General features: G+C 36.0%; 1 protein-coding gene across 1 annotated transcript in view; it reads left to right on the top strand.

Moving 5' to 3' along the window:
- Positions 1-23,027, top strand: part of GRM5 (glutamate metabotropic receptor 5) — a 676,146-nt gene that overhangs the window by 484,276 nt on the left and 168,843 nt on the right. The window contains exon 3 of the mRNA XM_007956483.2: positions 18,513-18,748. Coding sequence (XP_007954674.2) covers positions 18,513-18,748 — 236 coding nt within the window. The remainder of the gene's footprint in view (positions 1-18,512; positions 18,749-23,027) is intronic.

Below are 23,027 nucleotides of genomic sequence, written 5' to 3'. Positions count from 1 at the left end.
GATCAGCCTACTTTGTTTATTTTCTGTCCCAGCCTTTTGATATTTTCTTAAACTATTCATGATGCTTCCTTTCTTCCCACTCCCACTGCCATCCAGTCAGTTCTGACTCATCACAACATTATAGGACAGAGGAGAACTGCCCTGTAGGGTTTCCAAATCTTTTCAGAAGTAGACTGCCTCATCTTTCTCCAGTGGAGCAGCTGGTGAGTACAAACTACCAGTCTTTTGGTTAGCAGTCAGATGCTTTAACCACAATGTCACCAGAGCTCCTTCTTCCTATCTTAGGAGTTTCAAATAGGATATTTCTTCTTAAATATTGCTTTAATTGGTTAATTGTATTGACATATTTCTTTACCTGGTTAAATACCATTCATTTTTAAAGCTCACATTAAATGTTCACTTCTTCAAGAAAAGCTTCCTGTACCAGGGGTGGGAAGGAAAGGGAAGGAACACTACACACACACACACACACACACACACAAAGCATTGACCCATGTCACTTTTGTGTATTTCACTGTACATAAATTATATTTCAATAAAATGTATTTTTTTAAAAAAAGAAAGTAAGTCTTCCTGGCTATCAGACTAGGTCAAGTCACCTTCTGATATTTCGTCATTGTCCTACTTTCTACTTTTTGAAGGAGCCCCGGTGATGCAGTGGTTAAGCACTTGGCTACTAACTGAAAGGCTGGCAGCTTGAACCCACCAAGCCACTCAAGAAGAGAAAGATGTGGCTGTTTGCTCCTGTAAAGATTACCGCCTCAGAAACCCCATGGGGCAATTCTTTGTTTTTATACTTCTTGCCCTTATAGTAATCACTTTCTAATTAAAAATTATTATTTGATTTTGTTGTTAATATTTTTCTTCACTTCTATAGCATGACATACATCTTTGTCCTAAGCGGTGTTTTGTACCAATTCAATGCCTAGCATCTGGGAATATTTGCTGAATGATAATAAATAAATGCTATTATGAAGGTAAAAATGAGCCAATTGCTGAAGTATTGAATGAAAGTGAAGATTGCTAACACTGAAAATGAATATTGATGGCCAGTAGACTAAAAAGAATGCACAAATTTTGATGGTGTCATGCAGATAATGAAAAAGTGAGGAAAGGTCAAGATAGTCTAAATTTAATAAAAAGTCATGAGGCTTGTAATTTTAAGTCTATGTTCTTCTGTATGTTGTGATTTTTAATTTGTTAAGAATCATAATTTTCTTTATCAATACTATAAATTTTAATTCCAACAATTTGAAATTTGTACAGCATTACTATGAATAACTGATTGTCTGAAACTAGTTGCAATATTCCAAGATTTGTGCTAATATGTAACATTAAGATAAAAACTTGTCAAATTTATTATTCACTGAAATACGACTCATCCTTCCAATTACATGTTTAATGTAGTAACAAAAAACACAAAGATCCAGCCTTATTATCAATGATGAATTCATAACCACATCTCAATTTAACATCCTCTTAAGTCATTTAATATTTTTGTTGCAAATAACAACTCAGTGTAGGCTATCTTCAGCATTAAAGAGGACTTATTAGTTCAGGTAATTATAAAGGCCAAAGTGATCAGGTTTCAGGCATGGTTTTGACCGGACCCTAACTTCATTTCTTTTTGAATCACTGTATCTCAGTTTCATCTTTACACTGTTTTCTCTCTCATGGTGGAAGAATTGCTGTGGCAGTCACCAGCTTTACAAGCTTATATAACACTGACCAGGAGGAAAGGGAGAATATTTGTGTTCCCCAGTTCTCAACAAAGGTTCTCAATAGGCCAGGAGAAATATAAGTGCTAATTATATTGGGAGGTCTGGTAGCATAGTGGGTAAGTCACTTGCCTGCTAACCAGACAGCTGGCGGTTCAAACCCACCAGCCACTCCTCAGAAGGAAGGTTGGGCAATCTTACTTCCGTAGTGATACTGCCTTGGAAACCCAAGGAGGGGTCGCTATGAGTCGGGTTTGACTCGACGGCACATAACAACACAACAATTATATTGGCCAGGTTATACTAAATGAGTAACTGTGGCAAAGAGAAAGATTTCTCTGATTGACTGAGACATCACAGGCCTACCTCTAGAGTTATAACATGTGTTTACTACACTGGAGGACAAGCACGTAGGAGGAAAAACCCAAAACACCTACTGTCATTGAGTCAATTGTGACTCATAGTCACAGCTCTATAACAGAGTAGAACTGCCTGATAGGTTTTCCATGCTGTAGATCTTTACAGAAGCAGTCTGCTTAATTTTTCTCCTGCAGAGGGCTGGTGGGTTCAAACCACTGACCTTTTGGTTAGTAGCTGATTGCTTTAACCACTGCATCAACAGAGCTCTTTGGGAGAGAATCACTACCTGCTGTAATGTAAGTCAGGGTTTCTGGATAATGCTGAAAATATAAAACTCCATAAAAGTTATGAAGTGTATGTATACAAACCTTTTACTCATATAAATCCATATAGTAAAGTCAACTGCACTGGACATTAACATAAATAAAAATGTGAAATTACAAGTTGCCCAGCAATAAAGGAATTTAACAGAGTTGTTATTAATTTACAGGACATGTTATTAAACCAATTCTACTCTACTCTAACTCTACTTCCAAAGCTTTCGAGTATTTTTTTCAAGCAGTTAGGTAATCAGAAGAGATTATTTTCATTTCTAAAATACAAATTGTTTTTCTAAAATTTTAGGTGAATAGTTTCTGAGTTCTTTCAACCAAGTCACCATGTCTTGTTCCTTGTTTGACAATAAACTATAAGTGCAGTACTTGGTACACACATAAATATGTGTTGATTAAATGAATTAATTTCAATTTTTGAAGACCTTTTGGTTTATCAAGGCCATAATTTGTCACTTTAAACATGATGACTTTGATTTTCTAGGACCTTGAAAAACAGTGAAGCACTTAAATGAAGGATGCACTATTTTCCATTCACTTAGGCACTGTAAAATTTATTTTTTAAAAAATTGAGAATTGATTCTGAAATACACTATACTTGGCAACAAGTAATTATTCTTATTATTATACTTCCTATAACATCCTGTGCATATCTAAATCATACCACTTATGGTTTAATATTTAATTTTATCATCCATAAATTCAACAAATATGAATCTAATGCTTACTATTTGTCAAGCTCTGGCTTATAAAAAAACTAGGATAACAAATCCCAGCCTCCAAGAAATTTCAAGTTTGTATTGGGGGGGAGGAGGAAAGGTGCTCTGGTGGTGTAGTGGTTAAGGCATTTAACTGTTAACCAAAAGGTTGGTGGTTCGAGCCCACTAGTCATTCCATGGTAGAAAGATGAGAAAGTCTGCTTCTGTAAAAGATTTCAGCCTTGGAAAACCGAGTGGGGATTGCTATGAATTGGAATTGACTTCATGACAGTAAGTTTGGATTTTTTGTTAGAGGCTTGGTGGGGGAGGAGAGAAGAGGAGCAGGATTTCTTACGTGTGATTGTATCTCAATTGATAGCATAGGCATATGCCAAAAATCAAATCTATTGCTATTGATTCAATTCTTACTCATAGGCTGCTAACTGAAAGTCAGTGGTTCCAACCCACCAGCCGCTCGGTGGGAGAAAGATGTTGCAGTCTGCTTTCATAAAGGTTTACAGCCTTGAAAATCCTAAGGGCAGTTCTGCTCTGTCCTATAGGGTTGCTAAGAGTGTGATAGGCATATTGTAGGTGCCAAATAAATATTTAAGTTTACAAATAAGATTAAATGAATCATTTTCTTCAGAGAATTTTGCAGCTCCCTCTATTCCTATGGGAAGGCTGCAAGTAGGCCTCCAGCCCTTCATGATTATAAAGCCAATCATTTAGAAGAATAAAACACTGAATTAGATAGACTGAATTTTATGAGAATGCTATAATAAAATTCAGGACATTAAGTTTTATGGAATGCTGATAACTTCTCTGAAGGATAAAGTACTTTGACTTTTCCTAATAATTACAGTTTCTGAGTTCTTTGTTAAAATTAACCTCAGGGTTTTTATCCAGGAGTTAATGAAACCAGAGCTAGTTCTTAGCATCTGATGTTCCTAACCGTCCAAATTCTGCCTGATTCTCTTACAAATAAAGGTAACCACTTCCCTTGTTATGGCCAGCTGTTCTATTTCTCCATACTCAGTCTATCCATTCCTGTGTTTAACTTTCCACATGGTCACATAGGACTCTCAAACCTTTCTTTTTATTGACTCAAAAGTATTTATAGAATTCCTATTACATGCCAAGCACTACACTTACTTGTATGTGTGAGGAACATGAGAGAATGATCCCAAGCTTTGAATTGTGCAAGGTTGAGCAGAAGTCCACACAGAGCAACCAACCAGGGAGAAATGATCATGAGATCGAGTATGGAGTCTCAGATAGGATAGGATACCCAGATAGAACCATTTGGTAAATAGTTGTAATTATGGTACAAAAAACTTTGGAGCAAGTTTGGGACTTCATGGAGACAAAAGTAAAAATGGGATTCTTACCATGACTCATACATCCCATGAAAATCTCCACCCATGTTCCTGATGGTTCAATTACTTAGAAAATCTCATATTTTCCCCAACCTATGCAAAACTTACAGATACGTCAAAACTCAGTTCAAATACTTTCATTTCTTTGAAGCTTAGTCTGAGTATCTGCATTCCTGTGAATATCCCCTACCACTGAACATTTCCTCTTATGCACATCATAACACTTGACATTTGCTTGACAGTCCTTGCAAAGAATTCAAGTTTTAAAGTTCTGGAGTCAATATTTTTAATATGCTAATTAAGTCAAGTTCGTTGATTGTAACCTTCCAATATCTACTCTCATTTTTTTCTTACTGAGTTCTTTTTCCATAGCTACTGTGAGGACTGTGTTGAAATCTTCAGTAAGATTATTTATTTGCCTATTTTTTTCTTTTATTTGTCCCTTTTGCTTCATATATTTTGAGTCTTTGCCATTAGTCATAAACAAATACAGAACATATGCAAAACAAATACAGAACTCAAATATTTATTTTGGAATAACATCCTTGTAATTATGAAATATCTACTTTATAAATGATATTTGCTCAGTCTTCTTTATCTGAGACATCAGCTTTCTATTGGTTAGTGTTTGCATACTCATTTTTAAAGTATTTATCTTTGAGAGCAGCATTTAGTTATTATTTTAATCCAGTCTATTTTAATTAAAATATTCTTTTAGATTTAATGTAATTATTGATGTATTTAAGCTTAAATAAACTTACTTTTTTATTTTCTGTATTAACAAATACTACTTTCTATAAATATAATTTTTTCTAATTTTTTTTTTTGATTAATCAAGTAGATTTTACTATTTCATTTTCTCATTTTATTGGTTACTTAATGTTATGAGTGTTTAGCCATTACTCTAGAGTGTATAACTTGCATCCTTACATTATGAATGTGTATGTTTAACACTGGGTCTCATTTTTGTTGGGGTCTATCTCTTTCTGGTTTGGCCTTGTAACTAAGTTGTAGCCTTTAAGGTAATCTCTTGACCAGGACTTTTCCAGTTCTTTTCCCTTGAAGCCAGTGTGACACTCTCTTCTTTTCAACTTCTTAGCCGCTGCTTCTTGAAAACTTCCTAAAAATTGTCAAATATCTCAAGGGATAAAATTGCACCAAACTTCTGGCTCAAATTTCTAGGCTTCTCTTCTCTTCTAGATATTTGCTGATACGATTTTGGCTGTCAGAGTAGCCCAGAAGTTCAAGTTTGTTTGTTTTTTTTTCCCCTAAATCCACCCACTGCCATTGAGTCAGATCCAACTCATAGTGACCCCTCCTTGGGTTTCTGAGGGGGTATCACTACGGAAGCAGATTGCCCAACCTTCCTTCTGAGGAGTGGCTGGTGGGTTTGAACTACCAGCCTCTGGTTAGCAGTCAAATGCCTTAGGCACTGCGCCACCAGCGCTCCTATTTTCCTCTGGTTCCTATTAATACAGAAGGAGAACAAATGTTTTGAGCATCTAGTGCTTTGACCTCAGCTTTTTAGCCTCTTGCCCTTGCTTCTTAATAAAGTGACACATACCTGAATGTGAAATGCTTACCCCAAAATGTTTTGTTTTGTTCTGTTTTAACTGCAGGAATTTGGTCCCTGAAGTTCTGGTAATTAGGTTGCTCTCTGATGGCTTAAACAGATTTTAAAAGATGTATCTAGCCTTTGTATTTCTTTGTCTAGTTAAGAGTTTGCCCGATCCATCATATTTACAAATGAGAGTAGCTATTGGTTTCCTAACATGTAACTTACGTTTTTGTTGTTGCTGTTATGTGCCATCAAGTCAGACCCGACTCATAGCGACCTCTTCTTGGGTTTCTGAGGCAGTATCACTACGAAAGTAGACTTTTCAACCTTTTAGTCTATTTGAATTAATTATTGGGCCTGTTGCAACTAAATTTTTCAGGCTTCTGGCTTTTGGCTTTTGGCTAGCTTCTTGTAAAATGACTATTTTAATCTCAAATCTAGTCTATTTTTTATTTATTTATTGACCTTCTGCAGCTATAAATGATAATTGGTAAACCATGCCTGGTTGTTATGAGGGGTGTTAACAATAGTGGTTAACAACATTCTTGGTTTCAGTGGGTGTCATGGGAATATTTTGTCGAGGAAAAACATGTTGCCTCAAAGTAGAATGTGAATTGAGGAGTCTATTCTGTGTTTAGTACAGAAATTAAGGCCTCTTGAGCATCTTCTAATAACTCTTATCCTAGTGAATAGAGAGACACTTAATAACTTTGTATTCTAACATTGTATTACAATGTATAACATTACAGATATAGGCATTTTTATAAGAAGATGGATACAGTGATGTGGTAGTTAAGGTTGTGTGTCAACTTGGCTGGGCCTGGTTGAGTGGCTGAGTAGCTGCTTTAGGGATGTGGTCTGCTTCCTGTATATTAGAAACAGCTTTGGGAATGGCCTCTAGCTTATGGTACACTTGGACCCTGAATGTCGTTGTTCAGAAGCCTGCCATGCTCTGCCAACCTTGGGACTTTCAATGGACTTGAATTAATGGCCTGCCATATGGTTTGGTAACATTGGAACTGTGCCCTTTTACTTGTCAACCTTGGGCTTATCAGCCTCAGCAGCCAGCAGCTGAGTGAAGAAAGGCTTCCAGCTTCAGTGGGCCAGGAGCAGGAGGCAGAGCTGAAGCTCAAGGTTGAGGGGTTTTCACCCAGCCTCTAGAGTCTGGCACTTTGAACTCAGATTTAAAGTCTTCAGACTGTAAGAGAATAAAATCTTGTTTGTTCAAGCCATCCCATTTGTGATATATTCTTGTCAAAGCAGTATTAGGTAACCAGACAAGTGGTTTTAGGGAATTCTCTGCTTAAGACTTAGAGGAAAGAAAGAAAATAATTCCAAGGTTTGTATGTATGTGTGTTGATTTGAAAACAGGAAATAAATTGAGTCTTTCCTGTCCACAATTTCATGTAAACATTAGATAATTTTGGATACAGATTTGAATATAAGACTACATTTCATAGGTTGTGCTGGCTCAGTTTTAATTTCTACATGTATCTAGAGTTGAGTTTGAAACCTGAATAACTCTGGGCAATTTCCTGCTTTCCAAGCTGCAGTTCTTCATGTGTAATGTAAGCATGTAAAAGTACCTATCTTATATGATCATATAACATGTATTATACCTGGCGGAATAAACATATACATAAAGTGATTAGAACAATGTCTGAGGGAGAGCAAACACAAAATGCATGTGGATTGTTACCATTCTAGTAAGTTTTCATTTGCCTGCTGGTACTGTAAAGAGTGGGTAGGGGATGAGATTTTTTCTTGTTATTCCTCATTTGTTGAAGTATGTAGACCACTTAGTGTGTGGATAGTTACTCACTAGATTTTTCTAAATAATAGAATAATGTCAAATACTGCAGGGGGAGATCAAGAAATATATTAGATCAAAAACTATGAAGTCCCTGGTGACCTTTATCAGAGGGAACAAACCTATTGCTGAAAACGAATTTTGGGGAGACTACATTCATCATTTTGTAGGAGAAAGATGTGACTTTTATGAAGATTTCAGAAGCCACCTACATTAGTGTTTGATTGAATAAGTAGGAGAAGATGTAAGCACACCAGAGCATAGGACTCTTGGATGCCATCTCAGAATTCTGCCTACAGATTCACAACCCTGTATTCTGCTGCTGTCTTTTAATACAGCCATCTTCCAGCGCCATCATCACTGTATGTCATTACTCAGAAAGCTCTATGAAGTGCAGAAAGTGCTAGTGCTTTGGAATTAGAAAAATTTATGTTTAAAGCCTGTCTATTTTTGGTATAAGGAGCTCTGGTGGTGTAGTGCCTAAGGCATTTGACTTCTACCCAGAAGGCTGGCGGTTCAAACCCACCAGCTGCTCCATGGAAGGAAGATAAGGCAATCTACTTCTGGAAAGATTTACCACCTCAGAAACCCAATAGGGGTCACTCTGAGTTGGAATCGACTCAATGGCAGTGAGTTTGGGTTTGGTATATTTGTTGTAGGTTCTCTGGGTAGTACAAATGGTTAAGTGCTTAACTACTAACTAAAAGGTTTGCAGCTTAACCCACTGAAAAGCGACAGAAAAGACAGGCCTGGCAACCTGTTTCTGAAAGGTCACAGACTTGGAAACCCTACAGAACACAGTTCTACTCTGCACACACGAGATCTCCCTAAGTCAGAATCTATGGTAACTAACAAAAACAAAGTATTTGCTTTGGGAATTCGTATCATTTACTTAATCCCTTTGAGCCTCAGTTTCTTCAGCTATAAATGCTTTAATCATTACTTCAAGAGCCAGTACAGAATTAGGAAAAGTGAAACATTGGAAATTACCTGCCTGACACTACAAACATACCAAACTTAAGGTTCTTTCTTTCCTTCTTTTGAATGTTCTGATATACTGTAATCCGCATCTACTTTATTCTTGTTAAAGCCTTGAAAACAGGAAAACCTCAGAAGTAAATTGATTTTTCATAAATAACTACATTCTTTTTTTTTTTTTAAGTCTACATTATGTTTTGTTTTGGAATTAATTCATTAGTGTTGACTAGTGTATATTCATAAGAACTTTGACTTAAAGTCTCAATATCTGTCTTTGATTTTCACTATTATTTAGAAATTCTAAGACCTCCTACTCATCCAGGGAGAAAAAAAAAAGGAAGGAGTATTATATGAAGACAGCCAGGCAGTCAGTAGACTCCCACTATTTGAAAAATAAATCCTAAAATATCTGTTAAAATGCTATTGGTAAGAGATTTGGCATGACGACAATTACATGTGGGTAGAACAGCAGTTTCCATAACAATTATGTGGGATGTGAACAGATTTTTTTTTTTTTTGGGGAGGAAGAAAAGCTGGGATAAGTCCTAATGAATGCACTCATTAACCTTATTTGCATCAGGTAGAGACTAGAGAGGACCACTCTGAAAGAAGGATCAATTCAACTTTTCCAAGTCATTTTATAAGACATATTCAGCAATATTATTTTCTTAACTAATAAAAATAAAAGCAGTTATCTTGAAAGAACTGTTTAATTCAAAGTTTGCCATTTAAAATCTAATTTTCTAATAATTTATATTAAATGTTCCTTGAGTGCTTACTGTGTTCCAGGCATTATAATGGATAATAGGATACAAAGGTGGCCAAAACATAGAATTCATAGTCTATGTGGGAGAAACATAATGTATTTATCTTAAATATAATGAGAAATTCAAAAGCTGAATGCATCACAATGTTGCTTTCATGAAACCGAGAATTTTATCTGTCTCATTAACCACTGTATTCCCACGTTTAGAACAATAATGAACCAATACCTGCTCACTGAATACAAGTACAAATGCCACAGTATTTTAGAAGCAGAGAGGAGCCCATGGGAGCTTAAGAAAGGTTTCCCGTTAGTTATACTGAAGCTAAGTATGTCTTCTTGATGCAGATGAATTGGATGTTATCAAACAGGAAACATGAGGAGTTGAGGGGATGACACTCTGTGCAGAGAGTGGAAGGTGTGAAGGTGTAACATATTTGAGGAACAAGAAGTAATGTACTATGTCTCCAATATACAACATGATGTGTGGTTGGTCCCTGTAGTACCAATATCACCATGATAAGCAGGACTAAAGATTTCTGTGAATGAGAAATCTGTGTGTGCATGGCACACGCACATCTACATACACATTCACCTATGCCTCAACATTACCCATTTAATGACTGCTAAATTCTCAGAATGGGTTCCTGGGTGGTGTAAAAACTTAAGTGCTCAGCAACAAACTGAAAGGTTGATGGTTTGAACCACCAGAAGTTCCTCAAAAGAAATGCCTCTTCCAAAAGGTTGTTGTTGTTGTTGTTATGTGCCGTCGAGTCGGCCCCGACTCATCCAAAAGGTTATAGCCATGAAAATCCTATGGAGCAGTTCTACTCTGTAACACATGGGGCCGCCATGAGTCTGAATCAACTCCATCGGAATAGTTTCCTTGTTTTGGTCTATTTCTGGGAATAGTCATTCATACACATGCCTCATTTTGAAGTAGACTTTGTGATGATGTGTTTATGTCATTTGCAGTGGCAGGTGGCACAGTGAGATGCTTCCCAAGAACTCTATGGAGTTATAGTAAATAAAGTTATGTTGCCATCTGAGAGTTCAACTAGTAAAATACACACCCACTGTATGTGATTAGCCTTCCATGTAAATTAATCAAGAGATAGTAAATACAATAACTAAGAATGTGGAAACACTCAGAATACTAATCAAATTGATTTGGGAATAACAGGGAGGCAGGAGAAGGATGTGATTTTCAGCAAGTGATGATTCAGTGACTGGAAACCTAATGAGTTACACTGTTTATGGAAAGAGGAATAAAGAGGAGAGGGGATATTCAGCCTAAAGGATGAAAGAAGAACACCCAGTGGACTGCAAGACCCATTCAACCATTAGATCCTGCCTAATGGAGTGCTGGCCTCTTGAGGGGATGAATTGGAATCTACCACAATGTCTGGCACAGAAGAGATATTCAAATTACTTACTTAATTAATGAATTAGAATAAATAGAACATGCAGACTGCTACCAAAGTATCTCCCAGTGTAATTTTCAGTGCTATATATAATTTTTTTTTAGCAATACTTTGAAACAGATGTATTAATAGGAAATGAGGAAAGGAAAGAAAGAATATATTGTCTGTATATTACAGATGTAGATTTTGATAAAGGAGACAAATTTTTAAATTATTGAGCATCTCTATTGTAACACCCAATGATTCTTGAACTCTTTTTCTCACAACTTTTCAAGAGTTTTTTTTTTGGTCGTGGTGGTGGTGGTGATTCTTCTGTTTGTATTTTTGCCAGCAAATAGCCCTTAGGAACTTCCACACTGTAGCAAGAACAAACCTGATATTGAAACTATCAGTTGTAAATATCACAGTAATTATTTGATACTTATTAGTCTGCTTTATTTATCAGTAATTTAATTATGATGGTTGATAAAAATAATAATTCTAAAGGTAAAGGATTATATTATATTACTTGTATAGTGTGTTAGGTCTTTAAAATTATGTAATTGTATTTTTTCTCCATCTTTTAATGACAACAGCTATTGTTCACCATATAAAAATATAAATATAATAGATTATAGTAGGTTAATAAGCTACAGGGACCCACAGAGAAGAAAATTGTTAATTTGTATTATTTTATTAAAAAAATTGATGGTGTTGAGAATATACATAGCATAACATAACAATTGAAAATGTAATTCTATGATGTTGGTTAAATTTTTCAAGTTGTTCACAGGTTCTCAACCTCCTTTTTCAAATTGTTGCTCCCTCATTAACATAAACTCACTGTCCCTTAAGTTTCCTATTTAATCTTTCAAGTTGTTGTCAATTTGATCCCATAAATAGTTCTGAAAAGAGCACAGTGCACAAAGCAGACATCCTTTACTAGTTAAACTAAAGTATTATTTGGTTTTAAAACAACTTCAAAGAATATTTTAATTTAAGCTTTCAATGCATAGTCCCTGGGACTTTAAAAGCTTGCAAGCAGCCATCCAAGATACAGCAAATTGATCTCTATTCACCCGGAGCAAATTGATCTCTATTCACCCGGACCAAGAAAGGAAGAAGGAGAATCAGAAATAGGAGAAGGAAATGCAACATGTAACATGTAACTAACTGCCTTCACAAACAACTGCCACCTCTGCCGTGACACCAGACAAAGTGCATGGTGTCCAGCTACCATTACGGAATGTTTGGAATGCCATGGAATTACACAGAAACTGGTGAACTCCTAAAGCTATTACCTTGAGATAATCTGTAAACCTTAATCCTGTATAATTTTTAACATTTAAACAAGGGGTATGTGTAGACAGTATGTAGATATCCAGGAGAAAATAAATGTTAGCATGCAAAAAGGACTATGATTATCACATATCCCAAAATGTACTCATCCCAAAATCTACTTCTCTTCTTTGTTTGCCATGGAGTCTTAATATCACTAGTCTTCTTCCATAAAATATAACAATTATCCTTTAGCCCTTATTTCCCATAAAAATAAGAAATGGCACATATCACTTCTAGGCAGAATCTTTAAGAACCATTGCAGAGTTCCGCCATGCTCTGTGTTTTCCTTTCTGTAAGATTAATAGTCTCTGAGAAGAGGCTGCTCTTCAGCCTGGGTCTCAGAACAAAGATGAGACGAAACAGAAGTATAGGCCATCTGCAGTGAACATAAAGGTTGAGTGAGAGAGAAACTTGTTTACTAAACCACTGAAATATTGGAACTGTTCATTGCCACAAATTAATTTAGTCTAAGGTCGTTAAATATTTAATACATGTTGTTGGAGGAAAGAAGGAATATTATGAAGATGTAGAAGAATTTTAGCTGGAGAATTCCAGAATCAATTTGATTTTGAGTCTAAACCTTCTGTTGAAAAGAGAAAAGACTTAGAACTTTCATAAGTTGCTAATTACTAGTATAAATGTGAACTGAAGGTTGAGAAAAGGAAAGATTACAGAACAAGAGTAATTGTTTTGTTAATGCAGTTTTGGGAAGAAAATAAAAGTACATTTTTACTAAATGAGCATGTTCTTAAGGTGTTCTGTGGGGAAGATTTAAAGAACATAAAATCCTACTGGGAGCTCTGGTGGTATAATGCCTAAGGCATTTGAGTGTTCATCACAGATAAAGAATCCTCCTTTACTTAAGCCAAGTTAAGTTAAGAATGTTTTTCCTATTTCAAATGTTCAAGTTACTATTTCTTGGCCAAAGAAAGAGTGGACGCCTGGCAAAAACAATATTCAAGTTAATAATATGCATATATATCAATGAAGTAGAGGAAAAAGAACGAAGCAGATTATGAAGAGATTTAAAAAAAAAGTGAACATAAGAGAGAACAAAGAGAGAACTTAGAAGAGTTCCTTAATTGTGGTAGGTGTTCAGTAAATGTTACTTTCTTTCCCAGTCTTCCTCCTCATTGTTTCTCTTTTTTCATAAAATATAAGTCACCCAAAGATGTGAAAGGGGAGCCAGAATCTTGAAACTCCACTATGTCAGTGTAATGAAAACTATTAGATGCTGGAAAGGTAGGCTCATTTTTCTTAGCATTTCTTTTTTCTTGTAGATTTATTACCCTTACTTAGAATGTCCTACCACCTTAACAGATAATCTTAAAATCACATTTTTATGAAAATATTAATTATTTAATAGTTTAAGGCCACATAGCATCTAATTTAGCCTGCATGAAATGATTTTTTTGGGGACTTTCATGACAGGTGTTCTCCAGTAAGTTTAAATAGAATGATCTTGTTTTGTTACATGAGATACTAGAATTTTCTGTTGACACGCAAGCTCCCTTATGATTTTTACTTTGCTGTTGAAGTGGGGGAGTGTTTGGAACAAAAGATTTTAAACTCACTATCCTAACTTGTAAGCCTACTAATAAAACATCATATTTTTCTAAATCCTCAAATATTAAGAGATTTAATATATGGGAAATATTGAAAGAGAGTATGTTGAGAAATGAGTAAATTAACACTCTCTGGACCTGACACATTTTTTTTAATGAACTGTTACCTGCAAGAAAGTTTATAAAGTCAAGGTTTTTACAATCCTTCTTAAATTCAGTGAATGAATTGTGAAAGGTAAATTAGACCCATTAAAATCTTAAATTTCTTATGTAATATAAGTAATCATAGTATTACATAAGAGTTACATTAACAAAAGGAGAAATTTAAATTCCACTTCCTTTAGAGAATGGGGCTTAGCTTGACAATGAGAGCTTCCTGTCCCATTTGCAGCACACCCATGCATCTCCTTGAGCACCAATGAGACCTACACTCTCATATCAGTAATATAATAAACCTTCCAAAACATAGTGAGAAAAGGAGACAAATAAGCCCACTTCATTTCAACTTGTCAGCTTTAAATAAAATCTTCTAGAACTGCAAATGAGAAATTTGAGGGAAGATAATGTGTGAAGTACCCTAATTCAACACTGTATTTTTTTCCCGACATGCCATAAAAGTTTTTGAAACTTTGCCATACATAATTTTTAACGAAGTACATTCTTCTTAAGGATGCCTTACATCAAACAAACAAAAAATCTTATGTTTGCTTATTTTTTGATCTCTTCTTTTTCCCATTGTTACCTTAGGAAATATCTCAAGTCATCTCAAGCCCCTATGGTATCTTAATGAGTAATTGATGACATTTGAAACAATTCCCAATGATCAATTTATAGCATAGCATACTGGGGAAAAAAAAAGTAAATTATTTTTGTATCATTTTAATTAATTGTTTACATAATGCTTTTCCTAGCACTGGTTTTTTATGTAAAATATTCATGCATGCACTTTGTCTACATAAAATTTTAAAGGACAAAAATTCATTTGAATTAAGATAAATTAATATAAATAATTAATAATATAAATTAATATATTAAAGGAACACTGGTGGAGCAGTAGTGAAATGTTCTACTGCTTACTGGAAGGTTGGTGGTTCAAAATCACCCCAGTAACTCTGCAGATGAAAGACCTGTTTATGTGCTCCCATAAAGATTATAAGCTAGCAATCCTATGGGCAGTTCTACTCTGTTAAATGGGTTGCGATGAGTAGAAATTGACTCAACAGCATTCAATAACAATATTTATGTATTTAATTTTTATTGAGATTTGGGTGAAAGTTTACAGAACAAATACATTTTCCATACAGTAGTTCAATTTTATCTCATGACATTGACTGTAATTCTCCAGTGTAATAGCTCTCTCTTCCCACTTCCTCCCCATAGTTCACTCTTCCCTGTATCCTTCCCTCCCATGCACTCCTGCCTGCCAAGCTGTCTCTATGTCTAAACACTGCCCTTCTGTTTTCCCACAATTAATTGCTCCAATGAGTGTATCTACCTGATTTAAATGTTCACCCCATATGCCTGTCTGTTCTTTGGCTGGAAGCCACAGGAGTTCATTCAATTCCAGACCTGAAGGGTGGTTAGGGGCCATAGTCTTTGGGGTCTCACCTGGCTCTATCAGACCACCAAACTGGTCTTTTTTTTTTTTTTTTTTTTAAGATTTTGAATTTTGTTCCACATTGTTCTCCTACTCTATCCAGGATCTCCTGCACCAATCCCCTTCTGAGTGGTTGACAGTGGTAGCCGGGCATCATCTAGTTCTTCTGGTCTCATGGTCATATAGGCTGAGGATCACATTGTCTACTTGTTCCTTGGACTAATTGTTTCTATGCATCTTTGGTTTTCTTTATTCTTCTTTGCTCTAGAGGAGGAGAGGCCCATCATTGCATCTAGATGGCCACTTGAAAGCTCTTATGATCCCAGTCGCTACTTACCAAACTAGGATATACAACAGTGTTTTTGTGTAGTATGGTATGCCAGTTGAGCTTGCTGTCCCCTGCAACCGTGGTCCTGAGCCCACAGGTCCAACTACTTGCTCCCTCAGGGTTGCTGGCTATGGCCAAAACACCACCACAAATTTTCCCCTTGTTAGCTCTACTATACACTTGGATATTCTTGCAACGCATACAAATACACATGTAGAAACATTGTCTGCTAACCCTATACCCAATAACAGTATTCTTATAAAAAGGAAATGTCTGGATATTAATTAAGTATAAGCAATTTATAATATAAATACCTGCCCTCACTCTTTCACCTCTTCCACTGGCAACTCCAAACACTCTCCTGTTTTGCGTTCTGTTCTCTTTTTCCTCTCAACTTCCTCTATATCCCTTCTCTTCCCTCGTTAGTGTTACTTTTTTTATTGACAAAATTTCTCTTGACTTCCTTTACCTTTACTTAGAGAGCACTTGCATTTTTTCAAAGGAAAAAGCAAATGTAGAGCACAAAACTGTTTATATTCCAATGAGTGAGAGAAGGTGTGTGCATCAGTCTTTTACTTGGATGTTCCAGAGTGTACCCAAGTTTGTGAAAAACATTTTTCATATCTTTGTGCTTTCTAATGTAGTATCTTATACATATTTCAGAATAAGTTTCAATTACTTTTCCTACTCCCTTACATTCACGTATTGCTGTTGTTGTTATGTGCCGTTGAGTAGAACCCAACTCATAGCGACCCCTCCTTGGGTTTCCGAGGCAGTATCATTACAGAAGTAGATTACCCCATGGTCCTTCTGAGCAGTGGCTGGTGGGTTTGAGATGCCAGCCTTCTGGTTAGCAGTCAAGTGCTTTAGGCACTGTGCTATCTCTGGTATCAAACTCTGTTACTTTAAAATTATTTTGGTGATCAGAAACGTTGAGTAAGATCCTTGTCATGATCATCTTTGATAGCTCATTTTTAACATAAATTTCACATTTTAAAAATTTAATAACCAGTCTACAAAACATATATCTTCCTTCCCTTTAACACAAGTTATTATGTGTCTATCCTCCAGTTAGTGGTAACTAACCATGAAATAATATTTCTTTTTGTTTGTAAGCTTTTTCTTAACTGTTTACCATAATAGTCTCATACAACATTTGTTCTTTTGTGATTGACTAATTTCACCGAGCATAATGAGCTCTAGGTTCATTCTTGTTATATTTCACAGATTCACCATTGTTCTTTAACATTGCATAGTATTCCATTGTGTGTATGTACTAAAGTTGGTTTATCCATTTATCCATTGATGGGCACTTAAGTTACTTCCACCTTTTTGCTATCGTGAATACTGCTGTGATGAAAATGTGTGTACAAATATCTGTTTGTGTCACAGCTCTTATTTCTCTAAGATATGTACCTAGTAGTGGGATTGCTGGATCATATGACATTTCCAAAATTTTAAGGAAGCACTCTACCATTTTCTGTAGTGTTTGTGCCATTTTACAATCCCACCAGCAGTATGAGGTTTCTAGTCTCCCCATACACTTGCCAGCATTTGTTGTTTTCTGTTTTTTTGAACTTTGCTATTGGTGCTGGAATGAGGTGATTTTTCATTGCTGTTTTGATGGGCATCTCTCTAATGGCTAATGTCTGGTGGTGTAGTGGTTAAGGCATTTGGCTTCAAATCAAAAGGTCATTGGTTCAAACCCACCAAATGCTCTGTGGAAGAAAGATGAGACAGTGTTTTTCTGTAAAGATTCACAGCCTTGGAAACCCAATGGGGTCACTATGAGTCAGAATCAACTCAATGGCAGTGAGTTTGGTTTGGTTTGGAATGGCTGATAATCGTAAACATTTCATCCTATATTTATTGGCTGCCTGAATATTTTATTTGGTGAAGTTTCTGTTCATGTCCTCTGCCCATTTAACAATTGGATTATTTGTCTCTGTGTTGAAATGTTAAAGTTTTCTATAGGTTTTAGAGATTAGCTCCTTGTCTGATATGCTGTTGTTCATTTTAATCAGTTCTTTCAACCACTCTAATGCAAAATGTGATTTCACATTGCATATTTTAAATTTATTTGAAAAGTATCATGTGATAGGAAAGAAAATATGAACTACAGTCTACAAAAATCTTGGTTTGAGACACTGAAAATTAACATTTAATAGAATAACAATCTTCTGTAGTTTGTATAGAATTTTTTTAACCTTTTTATAATTTCCTTGTAAAATACAAATAATAGTAAATATTATGTTTTAGTCTGGTTAAATTAATGCTAGGTCATCTTATTTTTATGATCATTATAATGGTTAATATAAAGTAGAGGAAAAGTGTATAAAGTCAAATTGTCATAGGTGTAAAAGTATCAGTAAATAGTGAGAATGGTGGTATTCTGCAGTTATGCATATAATGTGTTTTGCCTCCAGTAAAGTTACACCCAAATCACTAGTTTATTCCTTGCAATGCAGGATATGTGAGGGCAGTGCCTTCTAGTACTCTTAGAGTCAAAGTGTGTGTTATTGCACTTTTTATTATAACAAGTTGCTATCTCAATTATCACATAGGTAGAATGTCTAACTATAGAAGTAACCATTTAATCACTCGTCTTCTCAAAAGGAAAGCAAATTACTTCATTTGCTTAGAAAAAATCAGGTATGAGCTGAGGGATGTTTTGTTTCCCCACAGTGATGGCTGGGCTGACAGGTATGATGTGACAGATGGGTATCAGCGAGAAGCTGTGGGTGGAATCACAATCAAGCTCCAATCACCTGATGTCAAGTGGTTTGATGATTACTATCTGAAGCTTCGGCCAGAAACAAACCTCCGAAATCCTTGGTTTCAAGAATTTTGGCAGCATCGTTTCCAGTGCCGGTTGGAAGGGTTTGCACAGGAGAACAGCAAATACAACAAGACTTGCAATAGTAAGTAGATTTATTTTTATCATTTAAAGTGGATAAGGCTATGGCTCCAATTTAAGCAAACTGTACGGTAATGGGTATAGTGGCTGTAATCGGTTAGAGAGGACGAATATCACATAAATATAGTTGGTATTGCTACTCATGATGTTCTATGCTCACTAGGGAAAACATATCAATGTTTACTCTGTTGAGATTTACAATGATTGGACTAATGATATTTATATCATGTAAGAAATTACATATACTTCTGTAAGATACTGCTAAAAGGATCATGTGAGCTCTAGAACAGAACTCTTCTTGACATCCTCCAGGGCAGGGACCACCTCCTGCTCATTTCTACTATCTTCAGCAATTAGCATAGCACTGCCAGTCAGCGTTTCACATATGTCTGAAGAACGAATAAATGAATGTTGAAAGACAGATTCAAATATTATTTCCATCAATAAACCATAAATTAGTAGCAGGAATTTGTATATATAATTTTATTTTAGGAGATATAACACAGGCCCCACAATTTCACTCAATTATCAACAAATATTTATAGGACTCACAGTATGTCAAATGTTGCTATAGTTGTAAGGGTACCAAGGTAAGGGAAACTAGTGCATTCCTTCAAGGGGTTTAGTGTCTAGAAAGGAGAATGATGATAACAAAAATCACAGTTGATTGTTATAATGATATAAAAAAATATATTAAGTAAAGGGTTTGGTTACATTATTTGTAGTATGTCTGAATCTTAACTCTAATAGCCAGGTAAGGTCAATATTGAGACATATATATAGAGAGAGATAGTAGCATAGTGCCTAGGGCACTTGACTGCTAACTAGAAGGCTGGTGGTTCAAACTCACCAGCCACTCCTCAGAAGGAAGATGGGGCAATCTACTTCTGTAGCGATGCTGCCTCAGAAACCCAAGGAGGGGTCGCTATGAGTCAGGTCTGACTCAACAGCACATAACAACAACAACAATAGATATAGATATCTATATCTAAGTTAAAGAATATCACTTATCTAATGTCATTTCTTTCAGGGGTTGATTATAAGTGTCTCACTTGTTGTGTGATGTCGAGTCTGCCTTAGGAAGTTGTTTTGTGAGTGAGGACTGAGTGAATGTGGTTTTCTTTTTAATTGTGCTTTAGATGCAAGTTTTTAGAACAGAGTTTGTTTTACATTCAACATTTCATGTACATTTAATTTACTCCCCATTTACTATCTCCAACCCTAACCCAGTCTCCACCTCTACCTCCCCTGCCCCCGGTGCCCCTCATAGTTATGCACTCCTGTGTGGCCTGCATTTCCTCCGTGTGAATGTTGCCCCTCTGATACCCCGTGGTTGATTGCTCCAAGGGATGCATCTCCATAGAGTCCGTGGGTGTGTCACCCTGGGTTGAGTGGCCTGCATGTACACCTTGTTTACTATTAGGCTGAGAGTCAGCCCCTGGGAGTGAGTTTTATTCCAGGCCAAAAATGTATTTATATATATTAACATATATATATGCATATTTGAAAATATTAAGATTTGTTAAAAATTGATAGTGGATTTATTGAGGCCACCTTGTCCCACATTTTGTAAAAAGAACCTCATCTACATTTTCATAGGAGTAATATAATTAAAATGTTTCAGTTGTTGGTGTACTACCATTATCCAAGATCCTGGGCCACCAGAATGCATTGGAGCAGTGGCTCTGACGTCTTGGTCCACGAACGAACTCTGTTCCATGAAGAGTTTGTTGTGTATCAGCACTAAATTGAGGAAAATAGGGACAGAATAGTGAGTTTTTTCATAAACCATTTTCTCCCTGAGGTCATGTCTGTCCTGTGTTTTTGGGATCAGTTTGTTCTTTCATGCATTCTTTCATGAAATGATCAGAGTAGTAAATGATGTTTTGTGATTGTTTTTCAATGTCATTGCTTGGTAAAATAAGAATCTGGCAACCTTCTATCACTATTTGAAGACTAGGGGAGAGGAGGAATTTGCTGGCCTTTAATAGTCAATGAAATCCAGAAGTCAGAGAATGCTTGTGTGAGTATGTTTGCTTCTCTCTCATTTCATACCTGGCAATTCTTGTCCAATACCTAATGCATATTTGATTCTTTTATATTTATTTTTATATTCATGGATTAAGAATAAATAGCATCATTATTTATGCTTCAAAATTGAAATTTCTGTAGCTAATTTCAAATTTTTCACAGTTTTCTCAGATTTCTGAAGGACACAGACTTCTTTCCTCTCATGAGGTTTGGGAAGTGTATGCCTCTCTGTGTTCTGATTCTTGTATGTATCACCTTACAAGTAGCAGTTGGAAGTGGTATAAAGAGTGTGCGGTAGCTCTGATCTCATCTCCAGTTTTTCTTCACTAAGGAGTTGCTGACAACCAATGTGGTTAAGGGAATTTTTTCAGCTGATTTTAACCTTCTTCTGTAACTAAAAATTATTTTATTAATCTTGGGTCTGAAATGTATCTTCTTACATCACGTTGTTTGTGTGTCTGGCTCTCTGAGGTCTTGCTTAGCTATAACCTTGACCAATACCTTAGCTGATTTCCATGGAAACTATTCAGTAAAATCCCGCCTGTGACCCTGTTGCTGCATCTCCCTGTCTCTCTGCGCACTTCATTGTGATCTCTCTGCTCACATCAGTTTCTAACTCTGCTAATTGAAATTGTTCTGTAGTCCCTCCTCAGAATATTGTCTGACAACAGATGGATTTTGCATATAGACATATGGACATTTTATATTTAACACCTATGTTATTCTTCTGAAGGAGAGGCCTCACTGCAACTCACAGTGATCCCTCCTTGGATTCTGAGGCAGTATCACTACGGAAGTAGATTGCCCCATCTTCCTTCTGAGGAGTGGCTGGTGGATTTGAACCACCCCCTTTCTGGTTAGCAGTCAAATGCCTTCAGCACTATGCCAGTACTATTATTACCTTCATTTTACACATAAGAAAACCAATATTTACAGAGATGAAGTAACTTGTCCAAGGTCATATAGATGTTAAGCACTGGAACTTAAATCTTCACTGAGAATTGTCTAGTATTTATAGTAAAGAAATAGAACATTATAGGGTACAAAATAACCATCAATTTTATATTCTACAATTAAAAAAATAAAGTAAAAACCCTCACTGCCGTCAAGTTGATTCCAACTCATAGTGACCCCTCCTTGGGTTTCTGAGGTGGTATCCCTACAGAGATAGATTACACAGTCTTCCTTCCAAGGAGTGCCTGGTGGGTTTGAACCGCCAGCCTTCAGATTAGCAGTCAAATGCCTTAGGCACTATATATTAAGTCAAGGATACAAAGAGGAAATATAATTCTTAAAATTAGGTCCCTGAGTGGCACAAACAACTTGTACTTAACTACAGACAGTCCCTGGGTTATGAACATCCAATTTACAGACAACTCATACTTGTCCTTTAATGTTAGGAAATTTGCCTTCTCTTTGAAATGATTGAAGCAAATCCTATTCACAACAAATTCTTCATCATAATCTCCTTCACTTGCTGCACTTGTAGCTTTTAAATCACTGAAAAGGCTTTGAGTCTTTTCTTGCACAGAGCCCCTGAAAAATCCAAAACCCATTTCTGTCAAGTTGATTCTGACTCATAGCAACACTACAGGATGGAGTAGAACTGTCCCATAAGGTTTTCAAGGCTATAAATCTTTATGGAAGCAGACTGTCACATCTTTCTCCCACAGAATAGCTGGTAGGTTAGAACTGGCAACCTTTTGCTTAGCAACTGAGTGCTTAACTACTGGCCACCAGGGCTCCTTCCCATAAAGATTACAGTCGAGAAACCCTGTGGATCTCAATTCCACTCTGTAACACATCAATCCACCATGATTGGAATTGACTCAACAGAAATGGGTAGCAGGCATAGCTTGTGCAAATAGTTACCCAAATATTACTATCCACAACTTCTGACACTAATTCCTTATTTAATCAAATATAAATCCCCATTCCTAAGTCCAGCCCCAGGTAGTTCATTCATATCTATAACACTACTGAATATGACTACTACTTTTCTAAATATAATGCAGTGAAGTTATTTTTTCAGGCAATGTGCATGAGGCAATCGATTATATATGAACTACATTTTTAGATTGGAAAAGTGAGAAATACTAGGTTTAATCATCTTCATTGTCTATAGTACCTTAAATAGTTCAATGAAATGGTATTTAAATGAAGTAGCAAAATTGATTTACATAAAGAGTGGCAATAACACAGCTGAAATTACTGATTATTTTTCTCAAGAGATTCTTTTTTTTTTTTTTTTT

The sequence above is a fragment of the Orycteropus afer genome, unplaced genomic scaffold, assembly GCF_000298275.1.
Source record: "Orycteropus afer afer isolate SDZICR_OR568_19922 unplaced genomic scaffold, OryAfe1.0 scaffold00626, whole genome shotgun sequence".
NCBI classification, from domain to species: Eukaryota; Metazoa; Chordata; class Mammalia; order Tubulidentata; family Orycteropodidae; genus Orycteropus; species Orycteropus afer.
This window is presented reverse-complemented; position numbering and strand designations above follow the sequence as displayed.